The sequence below is a fragment of the Falco peregrinus genome, chromosome 11 (assembly GCF_023634155.1).
Source record: "Falco peregrinus isolate bFalPer1 chromosome 11, bFalPer1.pri, whole genome shotgun sequence".
Taxonomy (NCBI): domain Eukaryota; kingdom Metazoa; phylum Chordata; class Aves; order Falconiformes; family Falconidae; genus Falco; species Falco peregrinus.
In genome coordinates, this window is record NC_073731.1 from 29824246 (window position 1) to 29850307 (window position 26062).

At 40.2% G+C, this 26062-nt stretch overlaps 1 protein-coding gene across 2 annotated transcripts in view; it reads right to left on the reverse strand.

Moving 5' to 3' along the window:
* The window catches only part of FBXO11 (F-box protein 11), a 78865-nt gene that overhangs the window by 5872 nt on the left and 46931 nt on the right, over window positions 1–26062 (reverse strand). For both annotated transcript variants that reach the window (XM_055816629.1, XM_055816628.1), the window contains exons 5-17: window positions 25568–25697; window positions 24409–24492; window positions 24196–24328; window positions 19063–19169; window positions 18853–18964; window positions 13702–13808; window positions 13478–13615; window positions 2466–2683; window positions 2072–2157; window positions 1896–1990; window positions 707–829; window positions 522–607; window positions 89–165 (exon numbers count right to left, since the gene is read on the reverse strand). In XM_055816629.1, coding sequence (XP_055672604.1) covers window positions 89–165; window positions 522–607; window positions 707–829; window positions 1896–1990; window positions 2072–2157; window positions 2466–2683; window positions 13478–13615; window positions 13702–13808; window positions 18853–18964; window positions 19063–19169; window positions 24196–24328; window positions 24409–24492; window positions 25568–25697 — 1496 coding nt within the window. The remainder of the gene's footprint in view (window positions 1–88; window positions 166–521; window positions 608–706; window positions 830–1895; window positions 1991–2071; window positions 2158–2465; window positions 2684–13477; window positions 13616–13701; window positions 13809–18852; window positions 18965–19062; window positions 19170–24195; window positions 24329–24408; window positions 24493–25567; window positions 25698–26062) is intronic.

A 26062-nucleotide genomic window follows, 5' to 3' on the forward strand; every position in this document is an offset into this window, starting at 1 on the left:
AAAAATAAAATTGAAAAGGATAATAAATGGGAAGAGATAATATTGCAGAACATAAACAATTCTGGATAAACGTGACAAACAAACCTACCAGAATTGTAGACAAGAATCCCACCATTCTGACCACCCCAGATCTTGTTGCGCCTGATTTTGGGGTTGCTTCCAGTTCTAGAGGGGAATGTAAGCAAAGAAATAATTTAAAACTGTTCACTATCTCCTAAGGCCGAACGTTTAAAACTCCTCTAGAGAAATGCCCCATAAATCTCACTGCTTAAAAATGTTACTAAAATACCATTATTTCCAAACATATTTCAGCTTTACAGACTTCAAGGGACACACGTCCTAGGCAACATCCAGGCTGCATCAGCACTAAGTTTCTTATAAGTTGAAGCAGAGGCTATTCAGACATACTGGTTTTGAAAAAAATGTGTTTCTAAAAATAACTGACAAGAACAGTTAAAAAGACACAAAAGAGCATAAAACAAGCGACATCTGTTTTGACACAAAACCAGAATGTGTTTTACCTTATCTGAACCCCTGAGTACATGTGATTATAGATGTCATTGTCTTCTAACACGCCGTGTCCATTGTCATAAAAATAAACTCCAACCTAACACATTGAGAATTACGTTATTAGTTCCAAAGTAATGAAGTATAAAGAATAGCTTTCTGCTCTACGGCCCCCTTGTAACCACGGAGCAAAACTCACTTGTTTCCCACTGTGTATTCTGTTTCTCCTCAAGACTGGAGTGCTCCCTGTTGTCACCCAGACTCCAGCCAAAGTATTGCTGTAAACTTCGTTTTCCTCAATCACACCTTGTCCTTTTTCATGCTAAATTGAAGACAATTTAAGAGTTGAGAAAACCTGCTAACTGCCAATACTATTTTCCTGGCTGTACCCATATCTCCCCACTATGGCTTCCTTACTGTGGCGACGTAATTTTTCTTCCATTTGAGTACATATTTTCTTTGTTAAATAACAGTGCATCATGATTTTGAAAGTTTTCCATGAAACGAAGAACACTTCGCATGTAGACCACTGCATTTCAAGGCTCTGCAGTAGTATTTGCAAACCTGCTAGCTGTTGGAAGAGGGGTACCTCTCCCCAGCCACACAATCGGTTGAAAGTTCTGGCACCCGGCACTTTAAACCTAAACTCAGCCCTGTCCACCAGACTGACAAAAAATTGGCATGTCTCTGAAGGTTAATTATCATTAGTGTCTGTGCTTCAAAGTAAAGCAACAGTATTCTTGGTCGGGGTAAGCTGTTCTGGTTAGATTTTCAGAACGAGTAGATGCAGCTGCACACTTGCAGTGTTAGCTGAACCTTAGGTAACTTTTGGCAGAAAGATACACAAATATTTCTCAAAATCTGATATTGCTTAAGGGAGCCTGACAGCTCTTTCAGTTCAACTAGCAGAGCCCTTGCACATGCTGGAAATTGCGCTTTATTCCTCACTTTTACAGTACATGGACCGTGCAGCAATTGCAGTGTATAGCATCCTGAAGGCAAAAGAAAAATGATTTTCTGAAGTTACTGGTAAACATATTACACTCCAAAAAAAGTCAAGCAGGTTGCCTTTTTTTTTTTTTTTTTAATAATGAAAAACTACTATGAAAACTAAACCTTTAAAAAGCTTTTAACCAAGAAATGGTGAAATTCTGTCATTTATCCCACTGTAAATTTTTTACTCTAACAGAAATAATTTAGTGACATTCGTAAGAGCCTTCATCTTTTAAATATCAGCACCAGCTTCAGTCTATTACAATTAACCTAGTTTCTAATGTAAGAAATTCAGTCACTGCAAGTACAATCAAATATTTTACGTAGAATACCCTTTCCCAACGCTTATTTGAACAGAAAACAAGTTTGCATGCCTGTCTGTAGGTAATACTTACTACATAAATTCCCCCATGTTGACCGTCATGAATCTTGTTGTGTCGAACTATGGGACAGCTGTTTGTTCGAATCTGTATTCCTGCTAATGCATTACCTGTGTTAAATAACATTTTTGTTAACCACTTACATACTCATTTTTCTCAAAATTCAAGATGCAATAAGCAAGTGAGCTCACCATAAATGTCATTTCCTTCAATAAGGCCTCTTCCATCACCAAAGATATAAACACCACCTTGATTCCCATTAAAAATTGCATTTCCCCTAAGAAACAGAAGTATCCAAGTTATGAAATTATTATTATATGCTGTACAACACTACATGTGTATGTAATGTCTAGGACTGTACAGTATCCAAAGTAGAGAATCTATGCTCTGTCAACTTGAGAAATACACACTTCCAAGTATACACACAAATTAAAAATTCAGTTCAACTGAATACAGACAACAATTTTGTTTTTACATATGCAGGAGTATTTACAGTTCCTTCTAAAGAAATGAAACAAAAGTGCACTTTTCCCATCCCTATCAAATCTCTTCTTCTAAGCAGTAAAATACCAATGAGAACGATACCTTATTGTTGGGTCGCTGTTTGAGGTAATCCAAACACCTGCAAAATTGTTTGCATAGATTTTGTTCTCTATGAATTGTCCTCTTCCTTTTTCGTGAACATAGATTCCTCCGGTCTGGCCGTGATGGATTTCACACCGAACTACTGTAGGATTGGCGTATGCTTTCACTTCAAAACCTGCTATCCTGTTTCTATGTATGTTGCAGCTTTCAAAATAACCCTTCAACAAAAAAAAACATAGTTTCCTGTAAAAGTCCTTTTTAAATTTTTTTTTTTTTAAACTTTTTTTAAAAGTTTTTTTTAAGGCTATTCCCCACCCTCCCTCCCCTCTAAATCCAGTCCTCATTGAAAAGCAAACAGTACCAAATTTGACAACACCGAAGTACTTGCATAGCTAATTAAGAATAGCTACTGCTACTCTATCTCCCTGCTCCCCCCCGTCCCACCTCTCAATAAAACAGCGTTCCGAAGACACTGTTCATGTTGCTGTTTCTTACTACCCATGGAATACTGAGAAAAACTCTGGATCTAGCACCTCGCAGAGGACCGAATACCACGTTTCCTTACCAGCATCTAGGCATCAGACTCCTTCCAAAGGCCACGAAGCCACAGGTCCAATGTAAAAAGGACAGTGCTACGGAGAAGACTACCTATGTATTTTCAGGCTCAGAACCCTATGTATTTGGTAAGAATATGATTTATTTAGGAAGAAGTATCTTTCCTTGAAATAACTGGTCAGAATAAATACATATGGATGTGGGAGATCAGTCATTCTTCCAGGGTTGGAAACTGGCAAACTCCCCCCTTACCCCATTCCCCTACTCTCCACCTCCTTTTTTTTTTTTTTAAAAGGGTATACACTTTTGTTTAGACACTGAAGTAGTAGTAGGCCTACAACAAAACTATCTAAACAAATGCTTTATAAATAGCATAGTTATGGGGGAAAGAAAAAAAAAACCAACCCCACAACAAAACCCCCCAGTGCACAAAGCCCTCCCAGGCATGATCCCCTCACTGTGCCAACAAACTCTCATGTTAGCAGCATGACGAACTGGTCCATCTGAAAATTCATCCGGCAAAATGGTCGTTTTCTGTCCAATGCTTTCTCCAATTCTAGTTCATTCCAGGGCCAAAGTAATGGTGTCAGTCCTTCCACAGCATTTTCCTGACATGGCTTGAGAACATCTTGACACTAAAATTCAACCTGTTCTTTTGAGGTCGATCTGAATGGTATTATATGCCCATTTTGACCAACTAAAAGAACAGAAACTGAACAACTGAAGGAGAGGAAGCATCTCTTACTAGAGATGGCAGACAAGCACCAGGTGATGTGTTTTGATCCGTGGATGGCTTGGATGCAAGCTCTTGAAAGCTCTCACCCTGGCTATCTCCAGCAGGCAGCTGGGGCCAGCAAGACTAACACCAGAGCACGTGGCGTTTGGAGCGGTACTCTGCTGCTGACAGGCAACCAAAACTGCACTCAAAAATACACACCAAGAACACATGGCTGAAAGATAACGCAAACCAACCTTAGCTCTTTCTTCTCTCCTAGATCTATGTGGCTCTGTGCTCCACAAAGCCACCTACAGTATAAAACAATCTATACGATTCCAGTTACAGTTTTAGCAGTATCAGCCCTCATCACGCAGAAGATTACCTGTTTAATGAAACGGCAACACGTATATAGGTAAACCATCTGACCCATATGGAAAGGGGCCCGACTTTCACTGATCTTTGTCACCCTCATAGGCACCTTGTCCAAACACCGCAGCCACTTTAGTTCGTTACTTAGTCTTGCTAATCGCAGGGCTTGTTTTACTTGCGAACTACAAAATAAGCACAACTCCTGCTGCTCAGTGTAACTGGATTCCAGTGTTCCGTACTCACATGACCTACTACCATGAGCACTTAATCCCAGAGTTTCTACCACCTACCACATGGAAATTACTCAAGTTATTGCCAACCTAAGTAGAAAACACTGTTTCACTGTTGTACTAATGTGCTGTGAATTGCTAAGGGGCTTCATCAAACACATTTTGATTACAAAGAAGCAGAAATACACGTTCAGTGAGGAAACCAAGACAGCACGCACTTCTCCCTACTTTGAGGATTGCAGCCAGGAAAGGCATTGCATTGATTAAACATTCTCCAAAGTAGTACTATCAGTGCACACAGCCTGGCTCCGCAGGCCCCTCTGGTGACAAAGAAAGAAGTCAAACTGAAAAAGCTTACTTTCTGTAAATATTCAGAATATATTGTTTTCAAGGATTTAGGATCAGATTTCTTCAGAATGAGTCAAGATGTTTTGAGGGTTCTCAAGGAAGCTACACACCAACAGACAGGGGAATCTAAAGATCTCAGAAATACACCTTCATGCCAACAGGCAGCCTCTGGGACAAGAGGAACCACTTTTTTTTTTCCCCTCATTTTCACTTAAAATGAAGCCCCCAGAGAACCTGAAGGTGACAATTTGGTATACGGTAAAGCTTAATCCTTTTAATGCAATACATAAATTCAAGTAAAATATTACTATACATGGTCTGCTATCTTTTAAATTACTTCACAGATTATCTTCAACTTTGAGTGCCGTATGTTGTAACTAGGGCAACACGATGAGGAAGAGGTATTTCATTACAGCCTTTTTGGACGCCACGTAGAAGTTACAACCAAGCAGAGCCTTTATCATGTGCTCAGCAACACCTCTGTGAGCTTCAGCAAGCACTGTTATTTAATAGGAAGGAAATTTCGGTACAAATACTTCTAGTTCTTGCAAACAATACCATATACTGCACAACTTTTAAATTTGCTTGGAAATGAAGTGAAAGAGAAGGCTCCTTCACTTCTGCTTGTGTCCCAGTGTATCTACATAATATACAACTTCAGAGAGGAGCAGAACAGGTACCTGTAGATTAATTGTACTCTGCCCACTACGCCCTAGAATACTGTAATATCGCTGGACAACAGAGTACAAATGTCAGCTCTTCAAAAAGTAGGAAATGGAGCCTTCAAAATGATGGCTCTTCTACCTGCTCAAAAAAGTAGGCCTGCTGACTTGGCTGAGACTGAGAATCTGCTGTAAGCCTCTGAAGGAGCTGCTCCTCAAAAGAGGGAGAAGAAAGAAAAAAAAAAAAGTAAATCTGTACCTCAGATTTCTTTATAAGAGTGACTGCTGGGTCAGAAAGTCAAAGCTGTCTGCTAGGTAGGAGCCTATAGCATTCAACGTTCATAAACAGAAACTGCGTTAAGAAGTCCAGCCCACCTCAAGCAGCGTCAGCTGAAGCTGAACTGCTTACTTTGAACTGATGCAGTTAAACCCAGCCTATTTCTGCACTTGAGACCATGCCTGACCACCACCCGTGTGCATAATTATTAAACGGAAACCAACAGAATCACTGTTTGTCAGAAACACATGGTCTTCTACAGCCCTGAGCGACCACCTTGCTCCCAGCCTGCCTATTCCCTATGCCATCCTCTGCTGAAACCAACAGCCGCTCTGGCCCACGTTCACCCCCTAGGGAGAAGGGCTAAACTTATCTAGGCCTCAAAATGTCCCCAAGCAATCCCTGGTATCTTCTCCAGCCACCACAGCCTCCAAAAGGCATTGCTATGCCTTTGAACTATATCCTCTCCAAGATGTCTTCCCTTTAACGTTCTGGAGTGTTTTTCTGACATGATGAAGTTCTGGATCCCAGGAAGTCACATGTGGGTTCAGGTGACCTTTTCCTCTTGGGAAGTTAACTACTTTGTGAACAAGGAACTAACAAGGAAATTTGGTTTCTAAGGACAGGGTTAAATGATCTATTATCTCCAAGGCCCACGAACGCTGTCTGCGGACCCAAAGCTTACTGCCAAGCTCCAGCTACAACCAGTAACACCATCAGGAGCAGCCTGCTCCTTTCTCACCGCTTCTGTCTAAGAGCATGCAGGGGCTCCTGACCCGCCGCGCTTAAGCTCCGTCCAGCTGTCGGGCAGCTCGAGCCCAGATCCCTTACAGAGACCCTGCCAGGCGGCTATTAAGGTCAGCACTCCTCCTCTGGATAAAAGGATTGCAAGCGTTACATTGCCTCCACCTCCTTCTAAGAATGACTTTCAAATGTGACGGGTATTTTACTTGTGTTTTGTGATGGCTTGGGGTTACAGTTCATCAACTAGCGGTAGAAGAAGCTGGAGGATGCAGCAGCTGGCAGTGCCAGGATTGCTTAGTAAGAAAAAAAGGCCCCTGTGATTAAGGAAGAAGGGATGCATGCAGAAAAATTACATAAATTACATTAAAAAAATACAATGTTAATGACACAAAAGTACCAGGTATAAGGACACTCAAAATATCTTGGCAGTAGCTTTCTGCTTGAAAAATCCTAAATACTAAAAAGCAGCTCTGTACGCCAAATTTATTTAAAATACCAGGCACAGCATTAGCTGTGGGCACAAGACAATAACTACAGTGACAGAAAGTGTGGGCAAGAACACACCGCTGCAGCCTGCTAAGGTCTCAGCAAAGTAATCCCCAACAGACACCACAGCAATGGTAATGCTGATGCTTCCACACACTATGTAAGTGTACAGAAAAAGCTGATGTGATGACAAAGGAGGGCTCCTGCACAGCTGGATGAGCTCAGTAGACTTTTAACATTAAGACTAATACAGTAATTTAATTTGCTTTTTTTTTTTTTCTTTTTGTTAGGCTACATAAAAATGCAGAAAGCAAATACTGCCTTGAAATGCATTAGGGTTAAAACTTGGAACTGATGGGACTTTGTTCACTGCTGTTCTTCTCAGAGGAGTTTTTTCCCCACATATTTCTAAAAGGGCTTTATTTCTTACTCTGTCTCAAAGATCACAGCATTACAGAAACACGGGTGTTTCATGTTATTGTTTGAACAACACAGGTGTTTAAAGAAGAAGAAGAAGAAGAAGAAGACAACCACCGTGCAAGCTTCAACACTTCCTAAATATTTACTGACACTTGTAGTCCCAACAGGGTAATAAAAAAAACAAACCACAAACCAACCCAGGAGACCAAGATAGAAATAAAAAAAAAACTGTTAAAAGAGTATCTGACTCCGTATCAACTTAATTAAATAGCAATACTAAGTGTGACTGACGGCATAAAAAAATCTGTTTATAAGAATTCGCTTCCCAAAGCCTGGAATGGTCTTTATTTGAGAACTGGTGGATTTTATAAAAATCCAAATGCAGCATAAAGAAAACCACATTCAAGACACAAAACAAACACTTTATTTTTAGGGCACAGGAAAAACTTGCTATTGCAGCAAAAGGCCAATTGAGTTTTTATGTAGTTTGTATAGAAACTGGCATAAGCTTCAAATAGGTTTTTTTGGAGTTTATATACATGCTTCTTCAAAATTACCTGATCTGTAGTATTTGAGACTGAGCTGCCAATTAGGCACCATCATCTTTAACACATGCTACTATACTTTTCTTTCATCAAAAATAAAGAAAACAAGCACTAATGGTACATTTCTCTTTTGAGAGCAACAAAAATGAACGGTTATGCCTAGATCTCTGCTTTAAGCTACAAAATCATGCTTATTCTTACAGTAAATCAGAGCTACTCTGTTGTCTGCATACAACTACTAAATACAATTTATGACAAATGTCTGGTAACTTGTCTCAGGCAACTGGCAAGAGAGGTCAGCATAAGGCACCGAGCGCTGCCAATGCCATGCTGCATTTTTAATGCCTGCTTGTTAAACGTTTGGCATCAGCACTAAAGCAAACGTCAGAATATTGCCAGTTTAGAAATAAGAGGTTAAGTTTCTACAAGTATCAAAACACAAAGAACAGTCTGAGAGCATGAAACTGAAAAACAAAGCACTCTTGAACCTTTCAGAGCCAGCACTCCAGCACAGAAACCCACGGGAAAAGAATGTGTAGGGTAGGAATTCAACACTGGAATGTACTTACCCCACTTCACAGTCACAAGCAATGGAAAAAAATATAATATGCACCCAAAAATAACAGAAGGGAAGCAAAAGAAGCGAGCATAGAAAATCCATTAATTTGTTTAGCTATGCAGGATTTGTATCTGAAAGATACGACGTCTCTTAAAGAGTACGTAAATATTGCCAATTATGTCATTTCAACAACTCTATCACTAGCATGATACAGAACAGAGGATGCTGCCAACAGCTGACTGATGGGGGGAATCTTTCAAAGGAGTTTATGACTAAGAAAGATTTCAATAATATTTGCAGCCGAGATAAATATTAATCACATGTTCTCTTTAATGTGCTAGTGTTTCCTTTAAACAAAAAGAAAAATTTATTTCTATTCTGTTTTGCTTGTGATATCACACTGATCAGAGCACTGGAACAGGCATTCCACTGGTAACAAAATAGACCAAATACACTTTTATTTAAAACGAATCAAGGGAATTCAGTCTGGCTTTAAATTTTTTTAAATATTTCAGTACTTATATATTTAATATTTATACTTCAGTACTTAAACAGGCAGCAGCTCCCAGCCAGACTTTCCAATTAACCCTCAAGCCTACATACGGGCATCTCCCCCTGCCAGCAGTTACTGAAGCACTTTACCAGCTTTTCTATAGCAGAAATCACTCCATTACATGTTTCTGAGCCTGTTCAAGTCTTGGAGGGATGTATGCATATATGTACACACTGAAGCAGATTAGGAGTGCTTATATAATATGCTAATACAGCTTAAACGAAGCAGCGCCAGTGTCCAAACAATGAGATAATACAAAACAAAGACACAACATTAGTTTGGCCATTTTGCAGAGAGGGGTGGCAAACAACTACATCTCTTAGAGAATATAAAACGATACAAAGAAATCTGTCAGAAAGCTGCTAGAAGGGCATTATTCTGGGCTGCTATAATCTTGCCCAACACAGAACAAACATGCTTCTTAGGACGTAACTAAGAGTGGAGAAGAGGGACTAAACAGAGGAGAATCCCACTATGTTTGACTTCCACTAGCAAGATTTTATGCCAGCAGCAAAACCAGCAGCACTCTGTGACCTGTTTACCTTCCACTGAGACCAGGCAACCGCAAATCAAAGAGCTACAACTAGTACTGCACTGCTCCTTCATCCCACGTCCCCAGCAACCCGGCTGGAAAGGAGAAAAGCCTCACCACTTTCTATCCACGGTGGACTTTCCGTTAATACTGTTCCCAGGCTGCCAATGCTCATCAAGAACCCAACCAGATCTGGGTTAGAACTAAAGCCATAGGAAAAATACTTACATAGGAAGATACCCTAACAAAGGGGGAAAAAAATCTAGGGAGCCAAAACCCACCCAGTCAGGGATCAAAGTAATTGATCTTCAAAACTATCTGCTGTTCTTCCTCTTACCCATGATAAAACTACATTTTTTTCCCCTCTGAAAGGTTGCTATGTTATGTATTAGCTATAATTGCATTAATCATTCATCAAAATTATGGAAATTTATTTCCCCAAAGAAATGTCATCTTACAAGAGATTATTATTTTATTCAATAGCCATGTGAGACCTAGCTAGCAACAGTCACCCCACACATAACACACTGCAGAAAATCCTCGTACAGACATTCAGTAAGAAAGCTAAAGCAATTTCGTACCTGAATTAATGAAGATTTTATTTAGGTATAAGGTTAAAGTGGTGGACTATAGCTTCCTTGGAGCAAGAATTGGAAAGTCTAAGTTAAAAATCCCTGTCTACTGTAGCTAGATCTCTGACCACACCAAACTGGGGGAGGGGAGGGGGGTGGTGACAGCAAGCTGAAATACCCATGAGGGGGTATGGAAGGAACAGTGGACCCAAAGGTCAGCAGATAACGTAAAAAATTTAAACAAGAAAACAGAGGTCCAGTTTACACTCAGGCTAGACCTGCAGAAGTGTGACTTGGGACTCGTCTGTCTCAGCTGGTCAAAGCCATCAGTGTCTAACGCTTGCAATTTGATGAGTATTTTGTACAAGTATTATTTATCTTTCTCAGGAACTAAAGATCTACCAGAAAAACTACTACTTAGGTGATAAAAGGCATTTACTTAAAACAACATCCATGGATATAACATACCAGGTCTAATTATGGTCTTCTTGCCAGAGAACAGGCCGAGCATGTACTTAGCCATCGCCAGGCCAGGAGCGCGGTGGGTAGCAAGGCTAGGAACGAACCCAGGGAGGGCACTGGGCACCACTGTCCCGGAGGACGTGGGACAGGGGCTGGTTTGGCTGACCTCATTCTTCAGCAACGCTCCGAAATCCGGGCTGTTACAGCGAGGTTTTCATTACAGCAGCGACACAGCACCAGGGAAGAGGGTCCTATTTATCTACAGCATCTTTAAAAGTGCAACCCCCCAAGCAACTGACTATTATTCAACGAAGTTACAGGCAGTCCATGGCCTGCACTATCCAGCGCCTACAGCGGGATGATGAAATTCTGCAGTATGCTTGTGAAGGCAAGAGGGAATACTGAAATCACATCGATTTTGAACATAACACTTAATCTGACAGTGGGCAGTATTAACTTCAGCGTTCCTTATTTAGTTGGACATTGAGTTCACCATACTCTGATCGCATTTTGTACTTTTTATGTGTGTGATTTTCATAGAACCACAGAATAGTTTGGGTTAGAAGGTACCTTTAAAGGTCATATCTAGTCCAACCTCCCTGCCATGAGCAGGGACAGTTTCAACCAGATCAAGTTCCTCAGAGCCCCATCCAACCTGACCTTGAATGTTTCCAGGGATGAAGCATCTGCCACCTCTCTGGGCAACCTGCTGCCTCATCATAAAAGATTTCTTCCTTCTCCCTAGCCTGAATCTACCCTCTCTTGGTTGAAAACCATACCCCTTGCCCTACTGCAACCGGCCCTGCTAAAAAGTCTGTCCCCATCTTTCATATAAGCCTTTTAAAAACTGAAAGGCCACCATATGGTGTCCCTGGACCTTCTCCAAGCTGAACAACCCCAGCTCTCTCAGCCTTTCTTCAGAGGAGAGGGTTCCAGCCTCTCCTCTGGACCTGCTCCAACAGGTCCGTGTCTTTCCTGTGCTGAGGACCCCAGAGCTGGATGCAGCACTGCAGGGGGGGGTCTCACCAGAGCAGAATCACCTCCCTCGACCTGCTTGCCACGCTTCTTTTGATGTGGCCCAGGATATAGTTGGGCTTCTGGGCTGTGAGTGCACGCTACAGGCTCATGGCCAGCTCTTCATTCACCAGCACCACCAGTCCTCCTGAGGGTTGCTCTCCATCCCTGCATCCTCCAACCAGTACTGCTGCTGGGGTTGCCCTGACCTAGGTGCAGGACATTGCACTTAGCATTGTTGAGGTTCACATGGGCTCACTTCTCAAGCCTGTCCAGGTCTCTGGATGGCATCCCTTCCCTCAGGTGTGTCAGCTCACCACTCAGCTTGGGGTTGTCTGCAGACTTGCTGAGGGTGCACACAGACACTGTGTCATTGATGAAGATATTAAACAGTACTGGTCCCAATACCGATGCCCGAGGGACACCAATCTGCATCCAGACATTGAACCGTGGACCACTGCCCTCTGGATACAACCACCCAACCAATTCCTCATCCACCAAACAGTCCACCCATCAAATCCATCTCTCTTCAATTTACAGAGAAGGATGTTTTAAGGGATTGTGTGAAAGGCCTTACAGAAGTCTACATAGATAACAACCATAGCTCTTCCCTTCTCCACTGATGCAGTCGCTCCATCATAGAAGGCCACTAGGTTGGCCAGGCAGGACTTGCCCTCGGTGAAGCCATGCTGGCTGTGTCCCATCACCTCCCTGTCCTCCATGTGCCTTAGCAGGGCTTCTAGGAGGATCTATTCCATAATCTTCCCAGACACAGAGGTGAGGCTGACGGGTTGGTAGTTCTGAGGGTCCTCCCTTTCTACCCTGAGCCTTCTCCTCATCTGTTGCTACCGGTTTGCCAGTCTTGCTCATCAGGGGGTACACTTTCTTTGACCTTCCTTTCCTGGCTAACATACCTGTAGAAGCTCTTACCATTCTTTTCATGCCTTGCCAAGTTCAGCTCCATCTGTGCCTTGGCCTTCCTGACCCCATCCCTACACAACTGGGCAGCATCCCTATACTCCTCCCAGGATACCTCTCCCTGCTTCCATTGCCTGTGCACCTCCTTCCTGCCCTTCAGTCTCACTGGCAGTTCTCAGCTCATCCATGCTAGTCCCTTGCCTTCCCTTCCTGATTTCTTACACCTGGGGACTGAGAGCTCTTCCAATTTATGGAAAGCATCCTTAAAGTCTGCCATTTGAAGAGAGACTAGAAGAAAACTGCTCATTTTGCCGTGTGTGTGGGGAATTGGGACTTGGTCATTCAAGCAGGAAAAACATCAATTTGGCACTGTTTGGAAGACGTGCAGGATATTTTACTAAAACAAATCAGCAAATAAAAATCTATTATTTCAGTGGCAAAAATCTGTTCTGTTTATTATAAGGGCTATGCAAATTTATTACTCACTGCTTTACACGTACGTGGAAGTTACCACCTTCATCCCAGAGAAACAAACACTTTTATGAAAGAAGGTCTGAATTCTCAAATGAAATTTTGTGTTGAAATTCCACAACTAACTCCATGCTAGAAAAGTCCTCTTCCCAAAGAAGTTGAACATGCCCTGTTTCCAAGATCTAACATTAAAATAAGACTGATTTGAGTCTCCACAGAGCATTTTATTTCACTTTTAAATCTTTCAGCACCTTATTTTTTTCCCGTTTCAAAGGAAAAAGAACGAAGTGATACTGTAAATGTAAGCCTACCATTTACATCCTATTTCAAGAGGTATTTTGTCACTGCAACATAATTCGATGTAGCAGGCTGCCAATCAACTGCAAAAAGCTTGCTTAAACCTCTTTCAGTTAAAATTGTCATTAGAGTTGCTCACTGAAGGGCAAGAGTTTAAAATACCTATTCACATGTAAAAGCGTGGGCTTTTTTTAGCATTTCTTCAATGATGGGCAAAATTTGAAGACTTCAGCTATGCAACATCTCTATTTCTTTCTTCAGAAGAAAACATATACGTTACCATGCCATGGTCAAAAGTGAAAACGCCAACATCACGTCCATGGTGAATGTGATTCCGTCTGATAATGGGATTTCCATGGTTTTTAACCCAAATCCCTGCTAACGCATTATTGGAGATCTCATTGTCCTCATATATTCCCTGGGAAATAAAAATATAAATCAAGATGGGAATCAAGAACAGTAAACAATTTTATCAAAGTAAAGAAACTGATATAAAAAAAATACCTGTGCATGGTCTGTAATATAAAGTCCAACATTTTCACAGTCGCTGATGTTACAGTGTTTAATAGTAGGACAAGCTCCCTGGCCACTAACACATACTGCAGAGCCAACTGGAAGAAAACAGTACAGTTACCATAGCTTCAAAGCATAGCGTATTTATAAATAGTCTGGCAGTGCTTTTGCAAGAAAAGTTAGCGTGAACTGGTATTCTAAAAAGATTCGGCGTGCACAGTGCCAAAGCATTGCAAGCCACAGGCAGAAAAACACTAATGTCATCATTTTGCAGATGCAAAAAACCTGAGGTAGAAGTTGCTTTAAGACTCACTCTGCCAAGGATACACAGCTGCATATGATTGCCAGAATAGACAATAGCTTATATAATAATTCATTCTTATGAAAGTTCTCACTCATTTATTTCCCTGCATTAGGCTGACTGTACACTGACTGTTCACAACAAAGGACAACAAAAATATAATAAAATTCTATGCTAATTACCGCCTTATTTTACTTCCCTTTAAACTTTCATAACCCAGTACTTCAAAGAGCCCAAAGAAATAATAGTTTTGTGGCACACAAAGACACACTGTCTAACTAAAGATGAGCAGGAGACAAACAGCACAATCTCAAGTACTAAACCAACAGGTCTCTTCCCAGCTAAATGACAAAGCTCCTCGGATGATTCCAGCTACCATACCATTACTCAGAAAACAAACTCTTTTCAGGCAACTAGACCTCAGACTGCTCAGGACTCCATCAGAGCAGCTCCATCCCCTGAACTTCACAAAGTGTGAAAACATGAACTTCTGCAGCCACTGAAAATCAACAGCAGGTTCACAGTGATTTCAGAAAGGCAAGTCATCTCAGTGTAATAAGTAGCTGGCCAGCGTAGCGCACGCCTTCCCCACAATTAAACATCACTAAATAACCAAGCCAGTACACGCTCTATTAGTAAGTTTTCATATTACCTTTCTAGCATAGTACCACAAAGACTATAGTTTAATAATTCATAGACTCATTTACAGAGCTTTTTTTTTTTTTTCAAATCCTAAAGAAGTTATTTTGATTGTCTAGTCTGACCTTATGAATAATACAGGCTATAATAATTCCCCGAATTAATTCTTGCTTCAGTTCTAGTAGCAGGAACTTCAGCACATATCTTTTAGAAACACATTTAATTTTGATTTGAGTATTTCCAGCAACTGAGAAAGCACCATAAAACTTGTTAACTGGTTACAGAGTTGTTACCCTGTTAATTTACACTTTAATTGCTCATCTGAATTCCTCCAGCTTTAACACGCAGATACTGGTTCTCTTTATACCAATGTATGCCATACACAATGCACACACGTATTTAGCGCAAGCAATTTACTCCTTTAGCCTTCTTGATAAAGTAACAAATGTCAGTATGTTTTTTATTATAACTGACTTTTCCCGCTTTATTTTGTAGGCCTTTTCACAGAACTGTTTCTGAGTTTTCAACATGTTGCTATGGTCGCCAGGAAAGAGGACTTTATTCTGAAGCAGGACTAAGCAAAGGTGTAAGAGTCTCTTTCTTCTGCTCAGTATTTCCACAGGTGTAACTAAGGATCACATCGGTTCTTTCGGCCACTCGACTACACAGAGGCTCATATGTAGCTGTTTACCCACTTTCACCCTCTAAGCTTTTCCCAGGAATCCAGCTTCTCGGGACAGAGATTGATCACTTAAAACTGGGAACAAAAGCAAGTTGTGCGTATAACCTTCACACTTGTCCACAGTAATACGAATGTTGTTTGAGAGCCCACCTGCCAGAAAGGGCATAGCAACCCATCCTCCTGGTTATTTATAACACCTTAAGTCTTCATCATCTACAAATCTCATCAGCATGCATTTTATTTCTTCTCTGTAAGTCACTGATAAAGTGGCTTAAAGTCAAGAAGTCGTCTTTATAAATGGCTTTTTCGTGGCTCTTTCAAATTACCCTGAAAGTTATTTTTCATCTATTTAATGTGTGCTCTGGTAATTCTGTAAAATTCTAATGTTTTAAGGCATCACATGTTGAAGTCAAATATTTTTCAAGGACCTATGTAATTCTACTGGGACTGCTACCTTTGTTTAGTCAAAGAAAGTAATCAAAAATGTTAAACAGTGTGATGCAACCATTATAACTTTCTGTAAATATGCATTAGTTTGCTTCAGACATATGTTTCAAATTCTTGATTGACCAACCCCCCACATTTACTCTCTCGTTATTCTGCCCAGGATCAACAGGCAGCACTACCTGCCGTACTTCATTCTGGTTAGTCTCCCCCCTGCCCCAGGGACATACACCTCTCACCCAGGTTTCAAGTTACTGATGATACATAATAGGAGCCCAGAAGATTTCTTGGCCGGTTCTTTTTAAACTCCTGCACGATTTTAGAACGTCTATTTTTACAGCTGTTTAACCTCATCCACGGTTACTGTCAAGAATGGAACGTATTTCATTATCCCTCTAGGGTACGAGCACATTTATCATTCCTGCCTATTCTCATTAAATATGGAACAAAAATTACACAACACTTTGCCATTCGAATTCTTCCATTCTATGATTGATCAGCATCACTGCTAAAACCACCTTCGTTCCCAAAGAAGAGACACAAGGACTGTCTCTTCTAGACAGATCTTACATCTTGTCTTGTTTATCAGTTTCCTTCTGGGGGTCAGGAATATTTTGTTGGGGTGTCTGGGTGAGGTGGGGTGTGTGTCTCGGTTTCTTGCAATTCCCAGTTTCCTACTTATATTAATTGCTAATAACTTCTCCTTTCTTGTATTTCATAATTGCTTTCACCCTCTTTCCTCTACCTCTTTTGGTGATACCAAGGAGACGTGGATTTTTTGGGAACCCACTGTGATGTTTTAAAAGCATACCTCTATCACATTTTGCTTATTTAAGTGAAAGCAATCTTTATATTCTGATTCACGTCACTGGACTTCATTATTGTTTGTGTGAAATTGGTCCTTTTCCAGTATCAAGCACATGTACTACTGGTTTAGGTTTTATTTTGTTTACCCAGAATGTAACGATTGCACACACTTAAGCAATACTTCAAAAAGGCACGTTGCCATCCACTACTACTTTTATCTATCAAGGTGAAAACTAATACAGATTTCCTCTACAATGGATGCAATACAACCCTCTGGGCTCAGGATCTTGCCGTTTAAACTTCATTTTAAAATAATTCAAAGAGGCTTTGGATTGGCAGCAGTAGACCTCCAGCTTAAATCACTAGCACTTACATAGCTCACACCTTTACATATTACATACATTAAGAGCTTTACACATGACATAATGTAGAAATATGCTTTAATGCAATTAGGAGATCCACAGAAAGGGTATCAAGCATGTGCTAGGAAAGATTTTGAATGCTTATGGATCAATATTTCAGAGATGTCATTGACTTGGAAACAGTAAATGCCTTTTCTGGCAGACTGCCATTCTTCCTGCCTTTTTACATGCACTCAGTACTTCCTGAGTAGGTTATAGCAAGGCTGGGCAGGACTTGAAGTCAATAAAAATTAATAATCAATAAGTGATGATGATAGGACAGCCTACACAGCCCCCCAGACTGACAAGAAATTTTAACTGTGGGGAAAAGAAGCAACAATTCAATGCAGCAAACATTCAGAAATCCAGAATAGTGGAGAGGGCAAAAGTTCAGAATTCTTAGGAACAGCCTTCCATAATGAAAAGTGGTCATCACAAAAACTACCAAAGCTTACTTTTAACAAAAAATTTTCAAAGACATCAAGATCTACTAGCTTACCTATGAGCACGTTTCAACATGAAGCCATGCAGCTCTTCAACCTATTTTTATAACCAAACTGAACGTGATCCAAGAAACAACTCTGATTTGTTATCAGGGTCCCCAATATTGGTACATAGGAACTTCCAGAACAAATTTTCTTTGTATACTTCAGTTTCCCAGTATTTAGCATTAAACAAAGAAATCTAGATACTGAGAGCAGCTAGCTGTCCTTTGTTCCTCTTTTTTCCATTTTTAACACTTCCACATATTAGCTGATAGGTCTCCAATAAAAGAGGTGGTGATGTGAAGCACAGAGGTGCCTTGACCAGAACTGTACAGCTTTATAGCCTGAAACCCCCAAGAGCAAGCGTCTCTTCCTCTACAAGACACAGACAAGGAATCCTTCCACTGTTCTTATTATGGTTCCCTGCAGAATTCCCTCCTCCATAGTTTGTACCAGAAAAGTGCAGGTTTTATATCTAGTTTAAGATCTCCTTGTCTCCTTGCCTTCACGTTGAGCTGAGCAACCTTTATGCACATTCTGCTGTGTAGATCCATCCCATTTCACTAGCTGAACTTAGGTATATAAAATTCACGTTGCCATTTCCATGCAAAGACAGTATCTTAATTGTCTTGTCCCTCTTCTGACAACTCCGTTTCACCTGGTTGTGTTCAAACACGTTAAGCTTGCCACGTCTTGAGTCTAGTGACTGCAGACTGCCATGTCTTCCTGCCAACAACTGTGAACTGCCATCCAGCCTCTCACCTCCACTGCCTCTGACCCTTTCTTTCCTTAATCTAGACTACCAATGTTTCCCCACAGCAGGATTCCTTATTATCTCTGATGGTGAAATGAGTCTAACTTTCCACACTATGCATTTCTTCTGTCTGTATTGCTAGGAACTCATACTTGGAGTATGTAAAGTCATTCTGCTCTTGACAGGAAAGTGAACTTCGCTTAGCATTTACAGCTCATGACTGTTTTAATACCATCAATCCCAATATGGCATATTGCAATGAACCTAACGTACAAGTGCCACGTGTGTCCCCTTCAAAAGCCCTCTCCTGCCAGCTAGAATTATATATATACCAAAACCAGGTAAGTTTGTATACAATTTTAAGTGTCACTTTTCAGGTTTTAAACTCTTTGCCCTGAGTCTCCAAACCGATTCCAATAGAAGACCAAGTAGACAAGATCACAAAGTCTTGGATAGAAAGACGTCACTGTAATAATGCCACTTCAAGGCTTGCAAACCTGCATTAAACACCTGCATCAAAAATTGAAATATGTCAATAGTGATCATAATTCGTGTGCTGCTTCCATGTGTCCTGGTTAGTTTAGTACCTTTCAACAGTGTTACTTTCAAACAATAAAAAGCCTACTAACCCGTACAAGTACTTCGAATAATACAGTGATCTATAATTGGACTGCAGTTCACTGTAATCTCTAAGCAGTGGTGTGCATTGTGGTGCTGAGCAGATTTGTCATCAGGGTTGAACTGCAAAAGACAGACAATACAGAAGCGTAGTGTTTATTTAATTGCTTAGGCATTAAAATGAAATGATTAAAAGCTCTGCTAAAGTTTGAGAATCTTACCCTGATTGTCATATATCCAACATAGGCATCTTCAGAACCCTCCATAAAAACGAAGGTGGAATCTCTAGTGTTTTCTATTATAACTTTATCTGCTACTTTTCCAGGTGCTGTAAAGAAGACATTAATTGAGTCTTAGTTTATGCCACCGAAAAAAAAAATCCTCAAAAGATTTACAGAATTCTCTTCAAAGCAACGAAGGAAAATGAATACTACTCTTGGCACATACATTCTTTACATCAGAAGAATCTTAAAACACAAGGTTTCAAAGACAATGAAGAAACCAGTCTTTAACTAAGACAATCTTGCACCAATTTAGTATCTAGTACCACGAGAAAAATCTTCTCTTGTACAGAGCTAGTTTTTGACTACTACTTATTATGAACCGAATTAACAGTTTAAACATGGGTACCAGTCCAGAAGCACTATAATTCTGTTACTAAGTACAATTTATTTTGGTACTCTAAACCCTTTTATTCAAGCTAAACACATACATTCCATCACTAATTTGAACCAAATTAAACAACTACTTAGTAATCTGCTCACGACCTATGAGTGACCTCCTCACACTTCTCAAATGGAAGATTCAGAGTTTTGAATTTATATCCTCATTACGCTTTAGAAGAACACCTAAAATTAGACTAAACTATACTTCTGAAAGCATGTACAGAAGGTTTGAAAGCGGTTTGTCTGCAAGCTCCCATAACCTGCAGGTTGATTTCCTGCGTGAGCAGCAAGGCTCTGCTCTGTTCTTCACCCTTAATGCAGAGGAAGGAAATGTTTACATTGGTGTGGTAACAGCCAGCAGAGGGGGTACAAGGTAACGCCAGCCCTACGTTGGTACAAATTCAATGATGCATATACAAGGAAGACAGTTTTGTTAGATTCAAAACTGCGCATTAAATATGCGAGCCAGAAGAAGCCTTCTCAATAGACAAAATGTAAATATGGAAGTTTCACATATTATAGCAGGTAAGTTATCTGATAGGAATTTCAAACCATTCCCAACTCAAGACACACAAACGTGACCAGACATCTGCCTTAAACTCTATTTTATTGAAGAGCCTACTCACAGGATTTCTTATGAGCAGATCTTTCTGTTGTCTGTTGACACTAGTACAGACAAGTGGTATGTCCTGTTCTTTATCACTTCTGCAGAGAGGTGCCAGTCAGAATGAAGCAACATTTACATCATTATCCAGCCTGTTCTCACTATCTAAAAGCCAGATCTCTGCTTTCATTGCTGCAGAGCTGCAAATATTTTAAGGTAGTCTAGCTCTTCTTCGTACCACTATTCACTTAGTACTAGATAACAACTAAAAGAGGCTTTGATGAGGATTTGTGTCATCATACAAAATCGTTTTCTGTGGTCTAGTAACATTTATATATAATATATAGAAATAAAAATATATAGATTTGCCAGTGCAAATGCGCTGGCATACACACATCTGTATACCTCACCCCCTGAGAAAGAATGACACTGTATTGCAGGTGAACCAAAACCAGAAAATAAATGGAACCCTTAACAGGAAATAAGAGCCATAAATTAATATCAGAACTGCGTTCCCTTTGGGGAAGGGGCAGGGGGGGAATTGCTCTTCACAATGGATGCTCTGAAACTGTCAAACAAAGCAGAGATTCGTGGAATCGTGCTTGGAGGCATTCGCCGTGCACTTGGATGATGTTCTCTACAGACATCTCTTTCCTCTCAGCACATGAGTTACTTTACAGGTCTCTGAGTTTGGGAGGTCCCAGGATGCCCGTTATGGAACATGCCAATTACTAACACCACTGCGTTTAGATCCACCCCCAGGAAAAGGCTGAGGAGGGAAGGGGACTAGCTCAAGCATTGGCTTCTTATGAAATTCATCAGAGAAACCCTGTGACACATCCTATTAAGTCTTCGCAAAAGAATTACTCAGAGAAATACCTGTATTTCAGCTTTTGGCTTAGACCACTTTAGAAGAGAGAAACCAGCATAAGAAAGGGGAAGAAAAGAAAACGGCCCCTAATTTTGTAATCAAGCAAAACATAGTTCTCAAGAAGTCTGTTTGCTGAAGTCTAAGGGAGCTGTGTTCCATGGGATCAGAATTCACACTCAGTTTAAGGACCAAGATGAGACCATTTAGAAAAAAATTAACAGAAAGCCTACAATAATGGAGTGCCTAAAGAATTAAAAATTAACTGGATGTTGCCTCGGAATTATTTTAGTCCTCAAAAGGAATAAAACAATTTCACTTTTCAGGGCATTAACAGAAGAATAACCAGATTTTTCAGGAAATAGTTGCGACCTTGTTCCATTGTACCAGTCAAAAAATGCTGAGGCCCTTTCAGATCTTGCAGTCTGTAAAATCTACAGTAAAGAACACAGCTCTAAACTGGTCTAAACCACAATTTTCAATTCAAAGATGCAGAATGGGTACTTAAAGAAGAGTACAGGCATATGGAAGTTCTCCTGCACTTAAAAGTTAAAAAACACCTAATTAGGACCATCTTTATCATTTTAGATTTTTCTACTCTTAAAATCACAATAATTCTTATTGGCTTTACTAATTTTTTTCTTGACTGGAAAATCCTTCGATAATCTCTTTTGCACTTACTGGCACATTGTTTATGTCAAATGGAAAATAAAGTGAAAGAATGAAAGCTGTATCTCCTAAAATACAGAACACGCACATATTCAGTGAAGATTCTCAGATCAGGACATATGTCTGTATGCTGAAACCCAGCTACTAAGATGAGAGACTTCACATCTTGAGTGAGATGGGCACTCCACGGAGGGCTTGTATTCATGCAGTGATCTGGCCCCCCCTCCCCAAGCATGCAAAGTAGAATTCCTTTAAGAAATTCACAGCTATTTGTTCACTGAACCAGATGCATCAATTTTCTTACAGGACCTCTACCCTAGCTTCTTACTTGACAGTTCAGATAAGCCACAGTACTAGTAACACATCCAGAGGCTTTCTTCTGAACCCGACTCCTTCCCCTAGATTTAAGGAAAGAAAGAAATAACCCCAAAATTAAACAGAACAACAAACCTAGAATACCAGGTGCTATTTTCTAAGAACATGTTGCTTATATGAGAAAGCAGAAGCTTCTTAAAAGCTTGAGGTATGTAAAGCTGCCTTTCTAATAATGCTGTCCTGAAGAAGAAGTCAGCAGAAGAAACTATTAAAGAAATTTGAGTAGAACTGCGGTGAGATTTGGTACTGCCTTAATCCTACCATTCCGAAAAGCATGCCAGACTGAACAGAGAAGAGGTAGTTCTCCAAGGCTTAGTGGTTCACTTTAATTTGTTTTCTTTTCCAGACAAATGAAAATTGACTCCCTCTGCAATGTCACTCACCATTCAGTGGAGAAAGTCTGAGGAAGCAAAAAAGTCAGCAGTGCCAGAAACGAAAATGTAAATACATCTAGCATTTCTGGATTCCTCCTGGAGATTTTGTTCCCCAAGACAGCTATTGTGTTACAAAAATACACAATGCAGATCCCTTGCTTTTAAAGAACTGTAGTTAAGATAACTGTTTTTCTGAATAACTTAATTCCAGTGCAAGGGAAAGCATAGGGCCTTTCAAAATCTAAAAGGAACCAGAGAACATGCAGAAGTTTAACCAGACATCAAAGATGTCGTTTCAAGTTTCATGAAGTAATTAAGAAATTATCTTAGGACAGGGCTGATCCAGTTTCTTCTGGATTTTAAACACTCCATGAATATGACTTGCCCTATTTGTACTGGCATCTATTACTGCCATCCTCTATCCAAAACAGAAGCCAGGGGTATTTTGTCATTTGTCTAAGGCCACGTCTGCATTAGCAAGCACTGCGGTGCAACATGAGTGGTACTACAGAGCCAAATAGTGCTGAGGATCAGACATCCATGCTGCATCTGTTGTGGGGCAGCAAGGGTAGAAGATGCTGTGACTTTGGACTAGTCCTAACCTGGTCCCTCTGACTGAACATACACCAACCACTGGAGTGCAGTAAGAATATTCTAGGAACACATCTCTTAAATTAGTCTCATCCAAAAAGAATCCAGCTTGTGCTCCACAACACAAACCAAAACACTGTAAGTAGGGATGTTCAAGACGTTAGCTTCAGAAACGTAGTAATGAACTGACAAACCAACATACTAAGGCAGCTGCATCTTGCAGCTCTGCAGGGACAAGTTTTAAGACTAACGCTGGAAACACTCTGACTGCATTGCTCAAAGCTATTCTCGCTGCCAAGGCTGCAAAACCCAGGCAAGAAGTGCCAGAACAGGCTCACTCAACAACAAAACAGTTGTTATGCAGAACAGATAGATAACTGAAAAGGACTTTTTAAAAAACAAACAAAAAAAACCACAAAAAAACAAAGCCCCCCAAAAACCATAAAAAACTCCCACGACAAACAACTCACCACCCAAAAAACCCCACCAACCACCCAAAAAAACCCAACACAGACAATATCTCAGAAAAAGCAGGCAGCAGGCAATTCACTTCTGGGTCACCACAGACCGTAAGACAGTCTTACTATGCCATGTGCTACCAGGGATCAGCATATTCACAGTAGGTCAAGAAAAGCAAATAGCTTCACAAGCACCACAATTTGCAGCCAGGTGTACTCTATCAACTTCCTAAAACATTCCTATTCTGAAAGTCGTATTTCCTTCTCCATTAAGGTTCTCCTTTAGAGGGGCTAGTTGGGAGACAAGCCGAGAAAGAACCTCCAGTCTCAGAATCTTTCTGCTGGATGCTCTCATTTCCTTCCTCGAGACGGAATTATGATGCTGAAAAAAATGGGACAGATACTAATTTGGGCTTGCTCTCACTGCTGGATTCTACTCTGGAGATAGGTTATATATACACAAGTTTCCTAAGAACCACCTCAAAATTTCAACTGCACTCATGTAACTGTGTATACTTTCTGACAAATTCAGGTTTTTTTCTCCTAATGAAATGAAGAGATAAATAAATTATTCCAAGAACTAACACGCAGACAATGGTACTTCAGTCTGAAGCATCAGTTACTTTGGCGACACTTGTACAGAAAGACTGGCATTTGTACTGGGTATTTAATGCACCATAATATCTTTGTAATTAAGGTGTAATTAACACAAATCATATTTGGAGACAAATCGGATCTCTGTTTAAATACCTGCACCGATCATGGTGATTGGAGATTCTATATATATCCATTCATCAGTATATATACCAGAGTGAACAAAGATAAGTCCATCAAAATGAGCTTCCTGAACTCCACCAAGAGCATCCTCAATGGTATCGTAATACTAGAAGAAAAGGGACAAGTTTAGAGAAATATCCACGCAAAGATACATAGATATTCTTAAGAACAGCTTTAGAAACATACCAACATATTTTCTCTTCCTTTGTATCTTGCAGGATTACTGTAGAAGTGTTCAGCAAAACCTGGCTTTACATGCGCTCCTTTGTACTGAAACAAGGAAAGTTATTTTATGATAAGCTTGCAGATAGGTGGATCTGAATGCACAGATGAGACCTACTAAACCCCTAATTAATAAGCCATTTGCTGATACCCATTTGTTCCAGGAACTAAGGATCATATTTGACCTCCCAAATTAGGCAACCAATTTGAAATGGCAACATCAAGACTAGTCTGAGCCTAAGAGCGATCAACTAAACCAAGAGGTTAACCTACTTCCACAGCCAGAAGCCTCTGAAGTGACTGAAAATGTTCATACACCTTATCCACTCCACAGCATTCTAATTTCTACCTTTTTATTTTCTAGCCGCTTGCCACAAAACAAACTGCATTTATACAGCAAGGAAAAAAGAAACCTGTGCCTTCACTTTTGAGTGAGTACTGAACAAAGACACCAAGTCAAAGATTTGTCCTCAACAAGCTTCAGAATTTCATGAACCAATTACACACAGCACTGTACAATACACTCACCTCAGTATCTGTTTCCCTTACTTACGTTCTTCAAATATCATGCCCAGCCATCCTTACAACACCTTTGACACTTTGGATTAGAGGTTCAATCATGCACCTTAAAGCTAACTTGTTTAGCTCCAGTCATGTCAGCTGCAAATCGCTAAGCTTAAGTGATATTATCAATATATTGTTTGGTTTACTAGAGGAAGATGCATATGAATCTGATAAGTAGCATGCACACTGGTTTAGTAAGATATGACGACAACAATATATTTGAAGTTTATTTGTGTGCCACAGATCATGACAATCTCTTCCACGGGATTTCAGTGATGCAAAACACCAGGCAAACCCAAGACAGGAGAGCTGGATGCTCAAGCATTCCACTTTACCATGATGTGTCTCTCTAAAGTGTGCCTCAAAACAGGAAATAAATTCAGATACTCCCCTACTGCATAACACAACAGGAATATCTCTTCCCACCTCCTCAGTCCCATCATCTTATTTAAAGTTTAAAACCAAAATAATTACTATTGTCAGCCACATTTCAGAAGTTGAGGTTTTTGCTTTTATAAAATCACCTTTAAATTGGAATATAAATGAATATTATCGTTACCAGTTGCTGAAAGCTTTCTTTCCAGGGATTTGGATGTTCATATTCTTCTGGATTAATCTGATAAAATTTACCAGGTTCAGGATGCATCATTGGACGAGTGTACTCAAATACTTCCATATACAATCTTTTCCTGAGCAGAAATGTCAAGCAGAAAAGAAAATTAATGTATTTCTGATTACTCTTTCATTTGAATGTAACGCCAAATGTTAGAAACTGGGTTTTTTCCAAAAGCATTTGCCAGTCTGTGACAGTGATTTTGACCAAGATCAGTAACAACCACTTAAAAACATTTCCACAACAATTTTTCTGTTGGACTGACTGCTGTTTTTCTAAGAAAAAAATTTGACATGCGTTTCACGATCCAAGCAAAGAGTTCTCAACATGTAATTTTCATGAAGAAATTTAAGCAGTTAGTTACACTGTGTGTGGAATCAGAGTCTAATTGCACATCAGCTACGGCACTGCCTTAACACTTACAAAAGCTAGTACCATAAG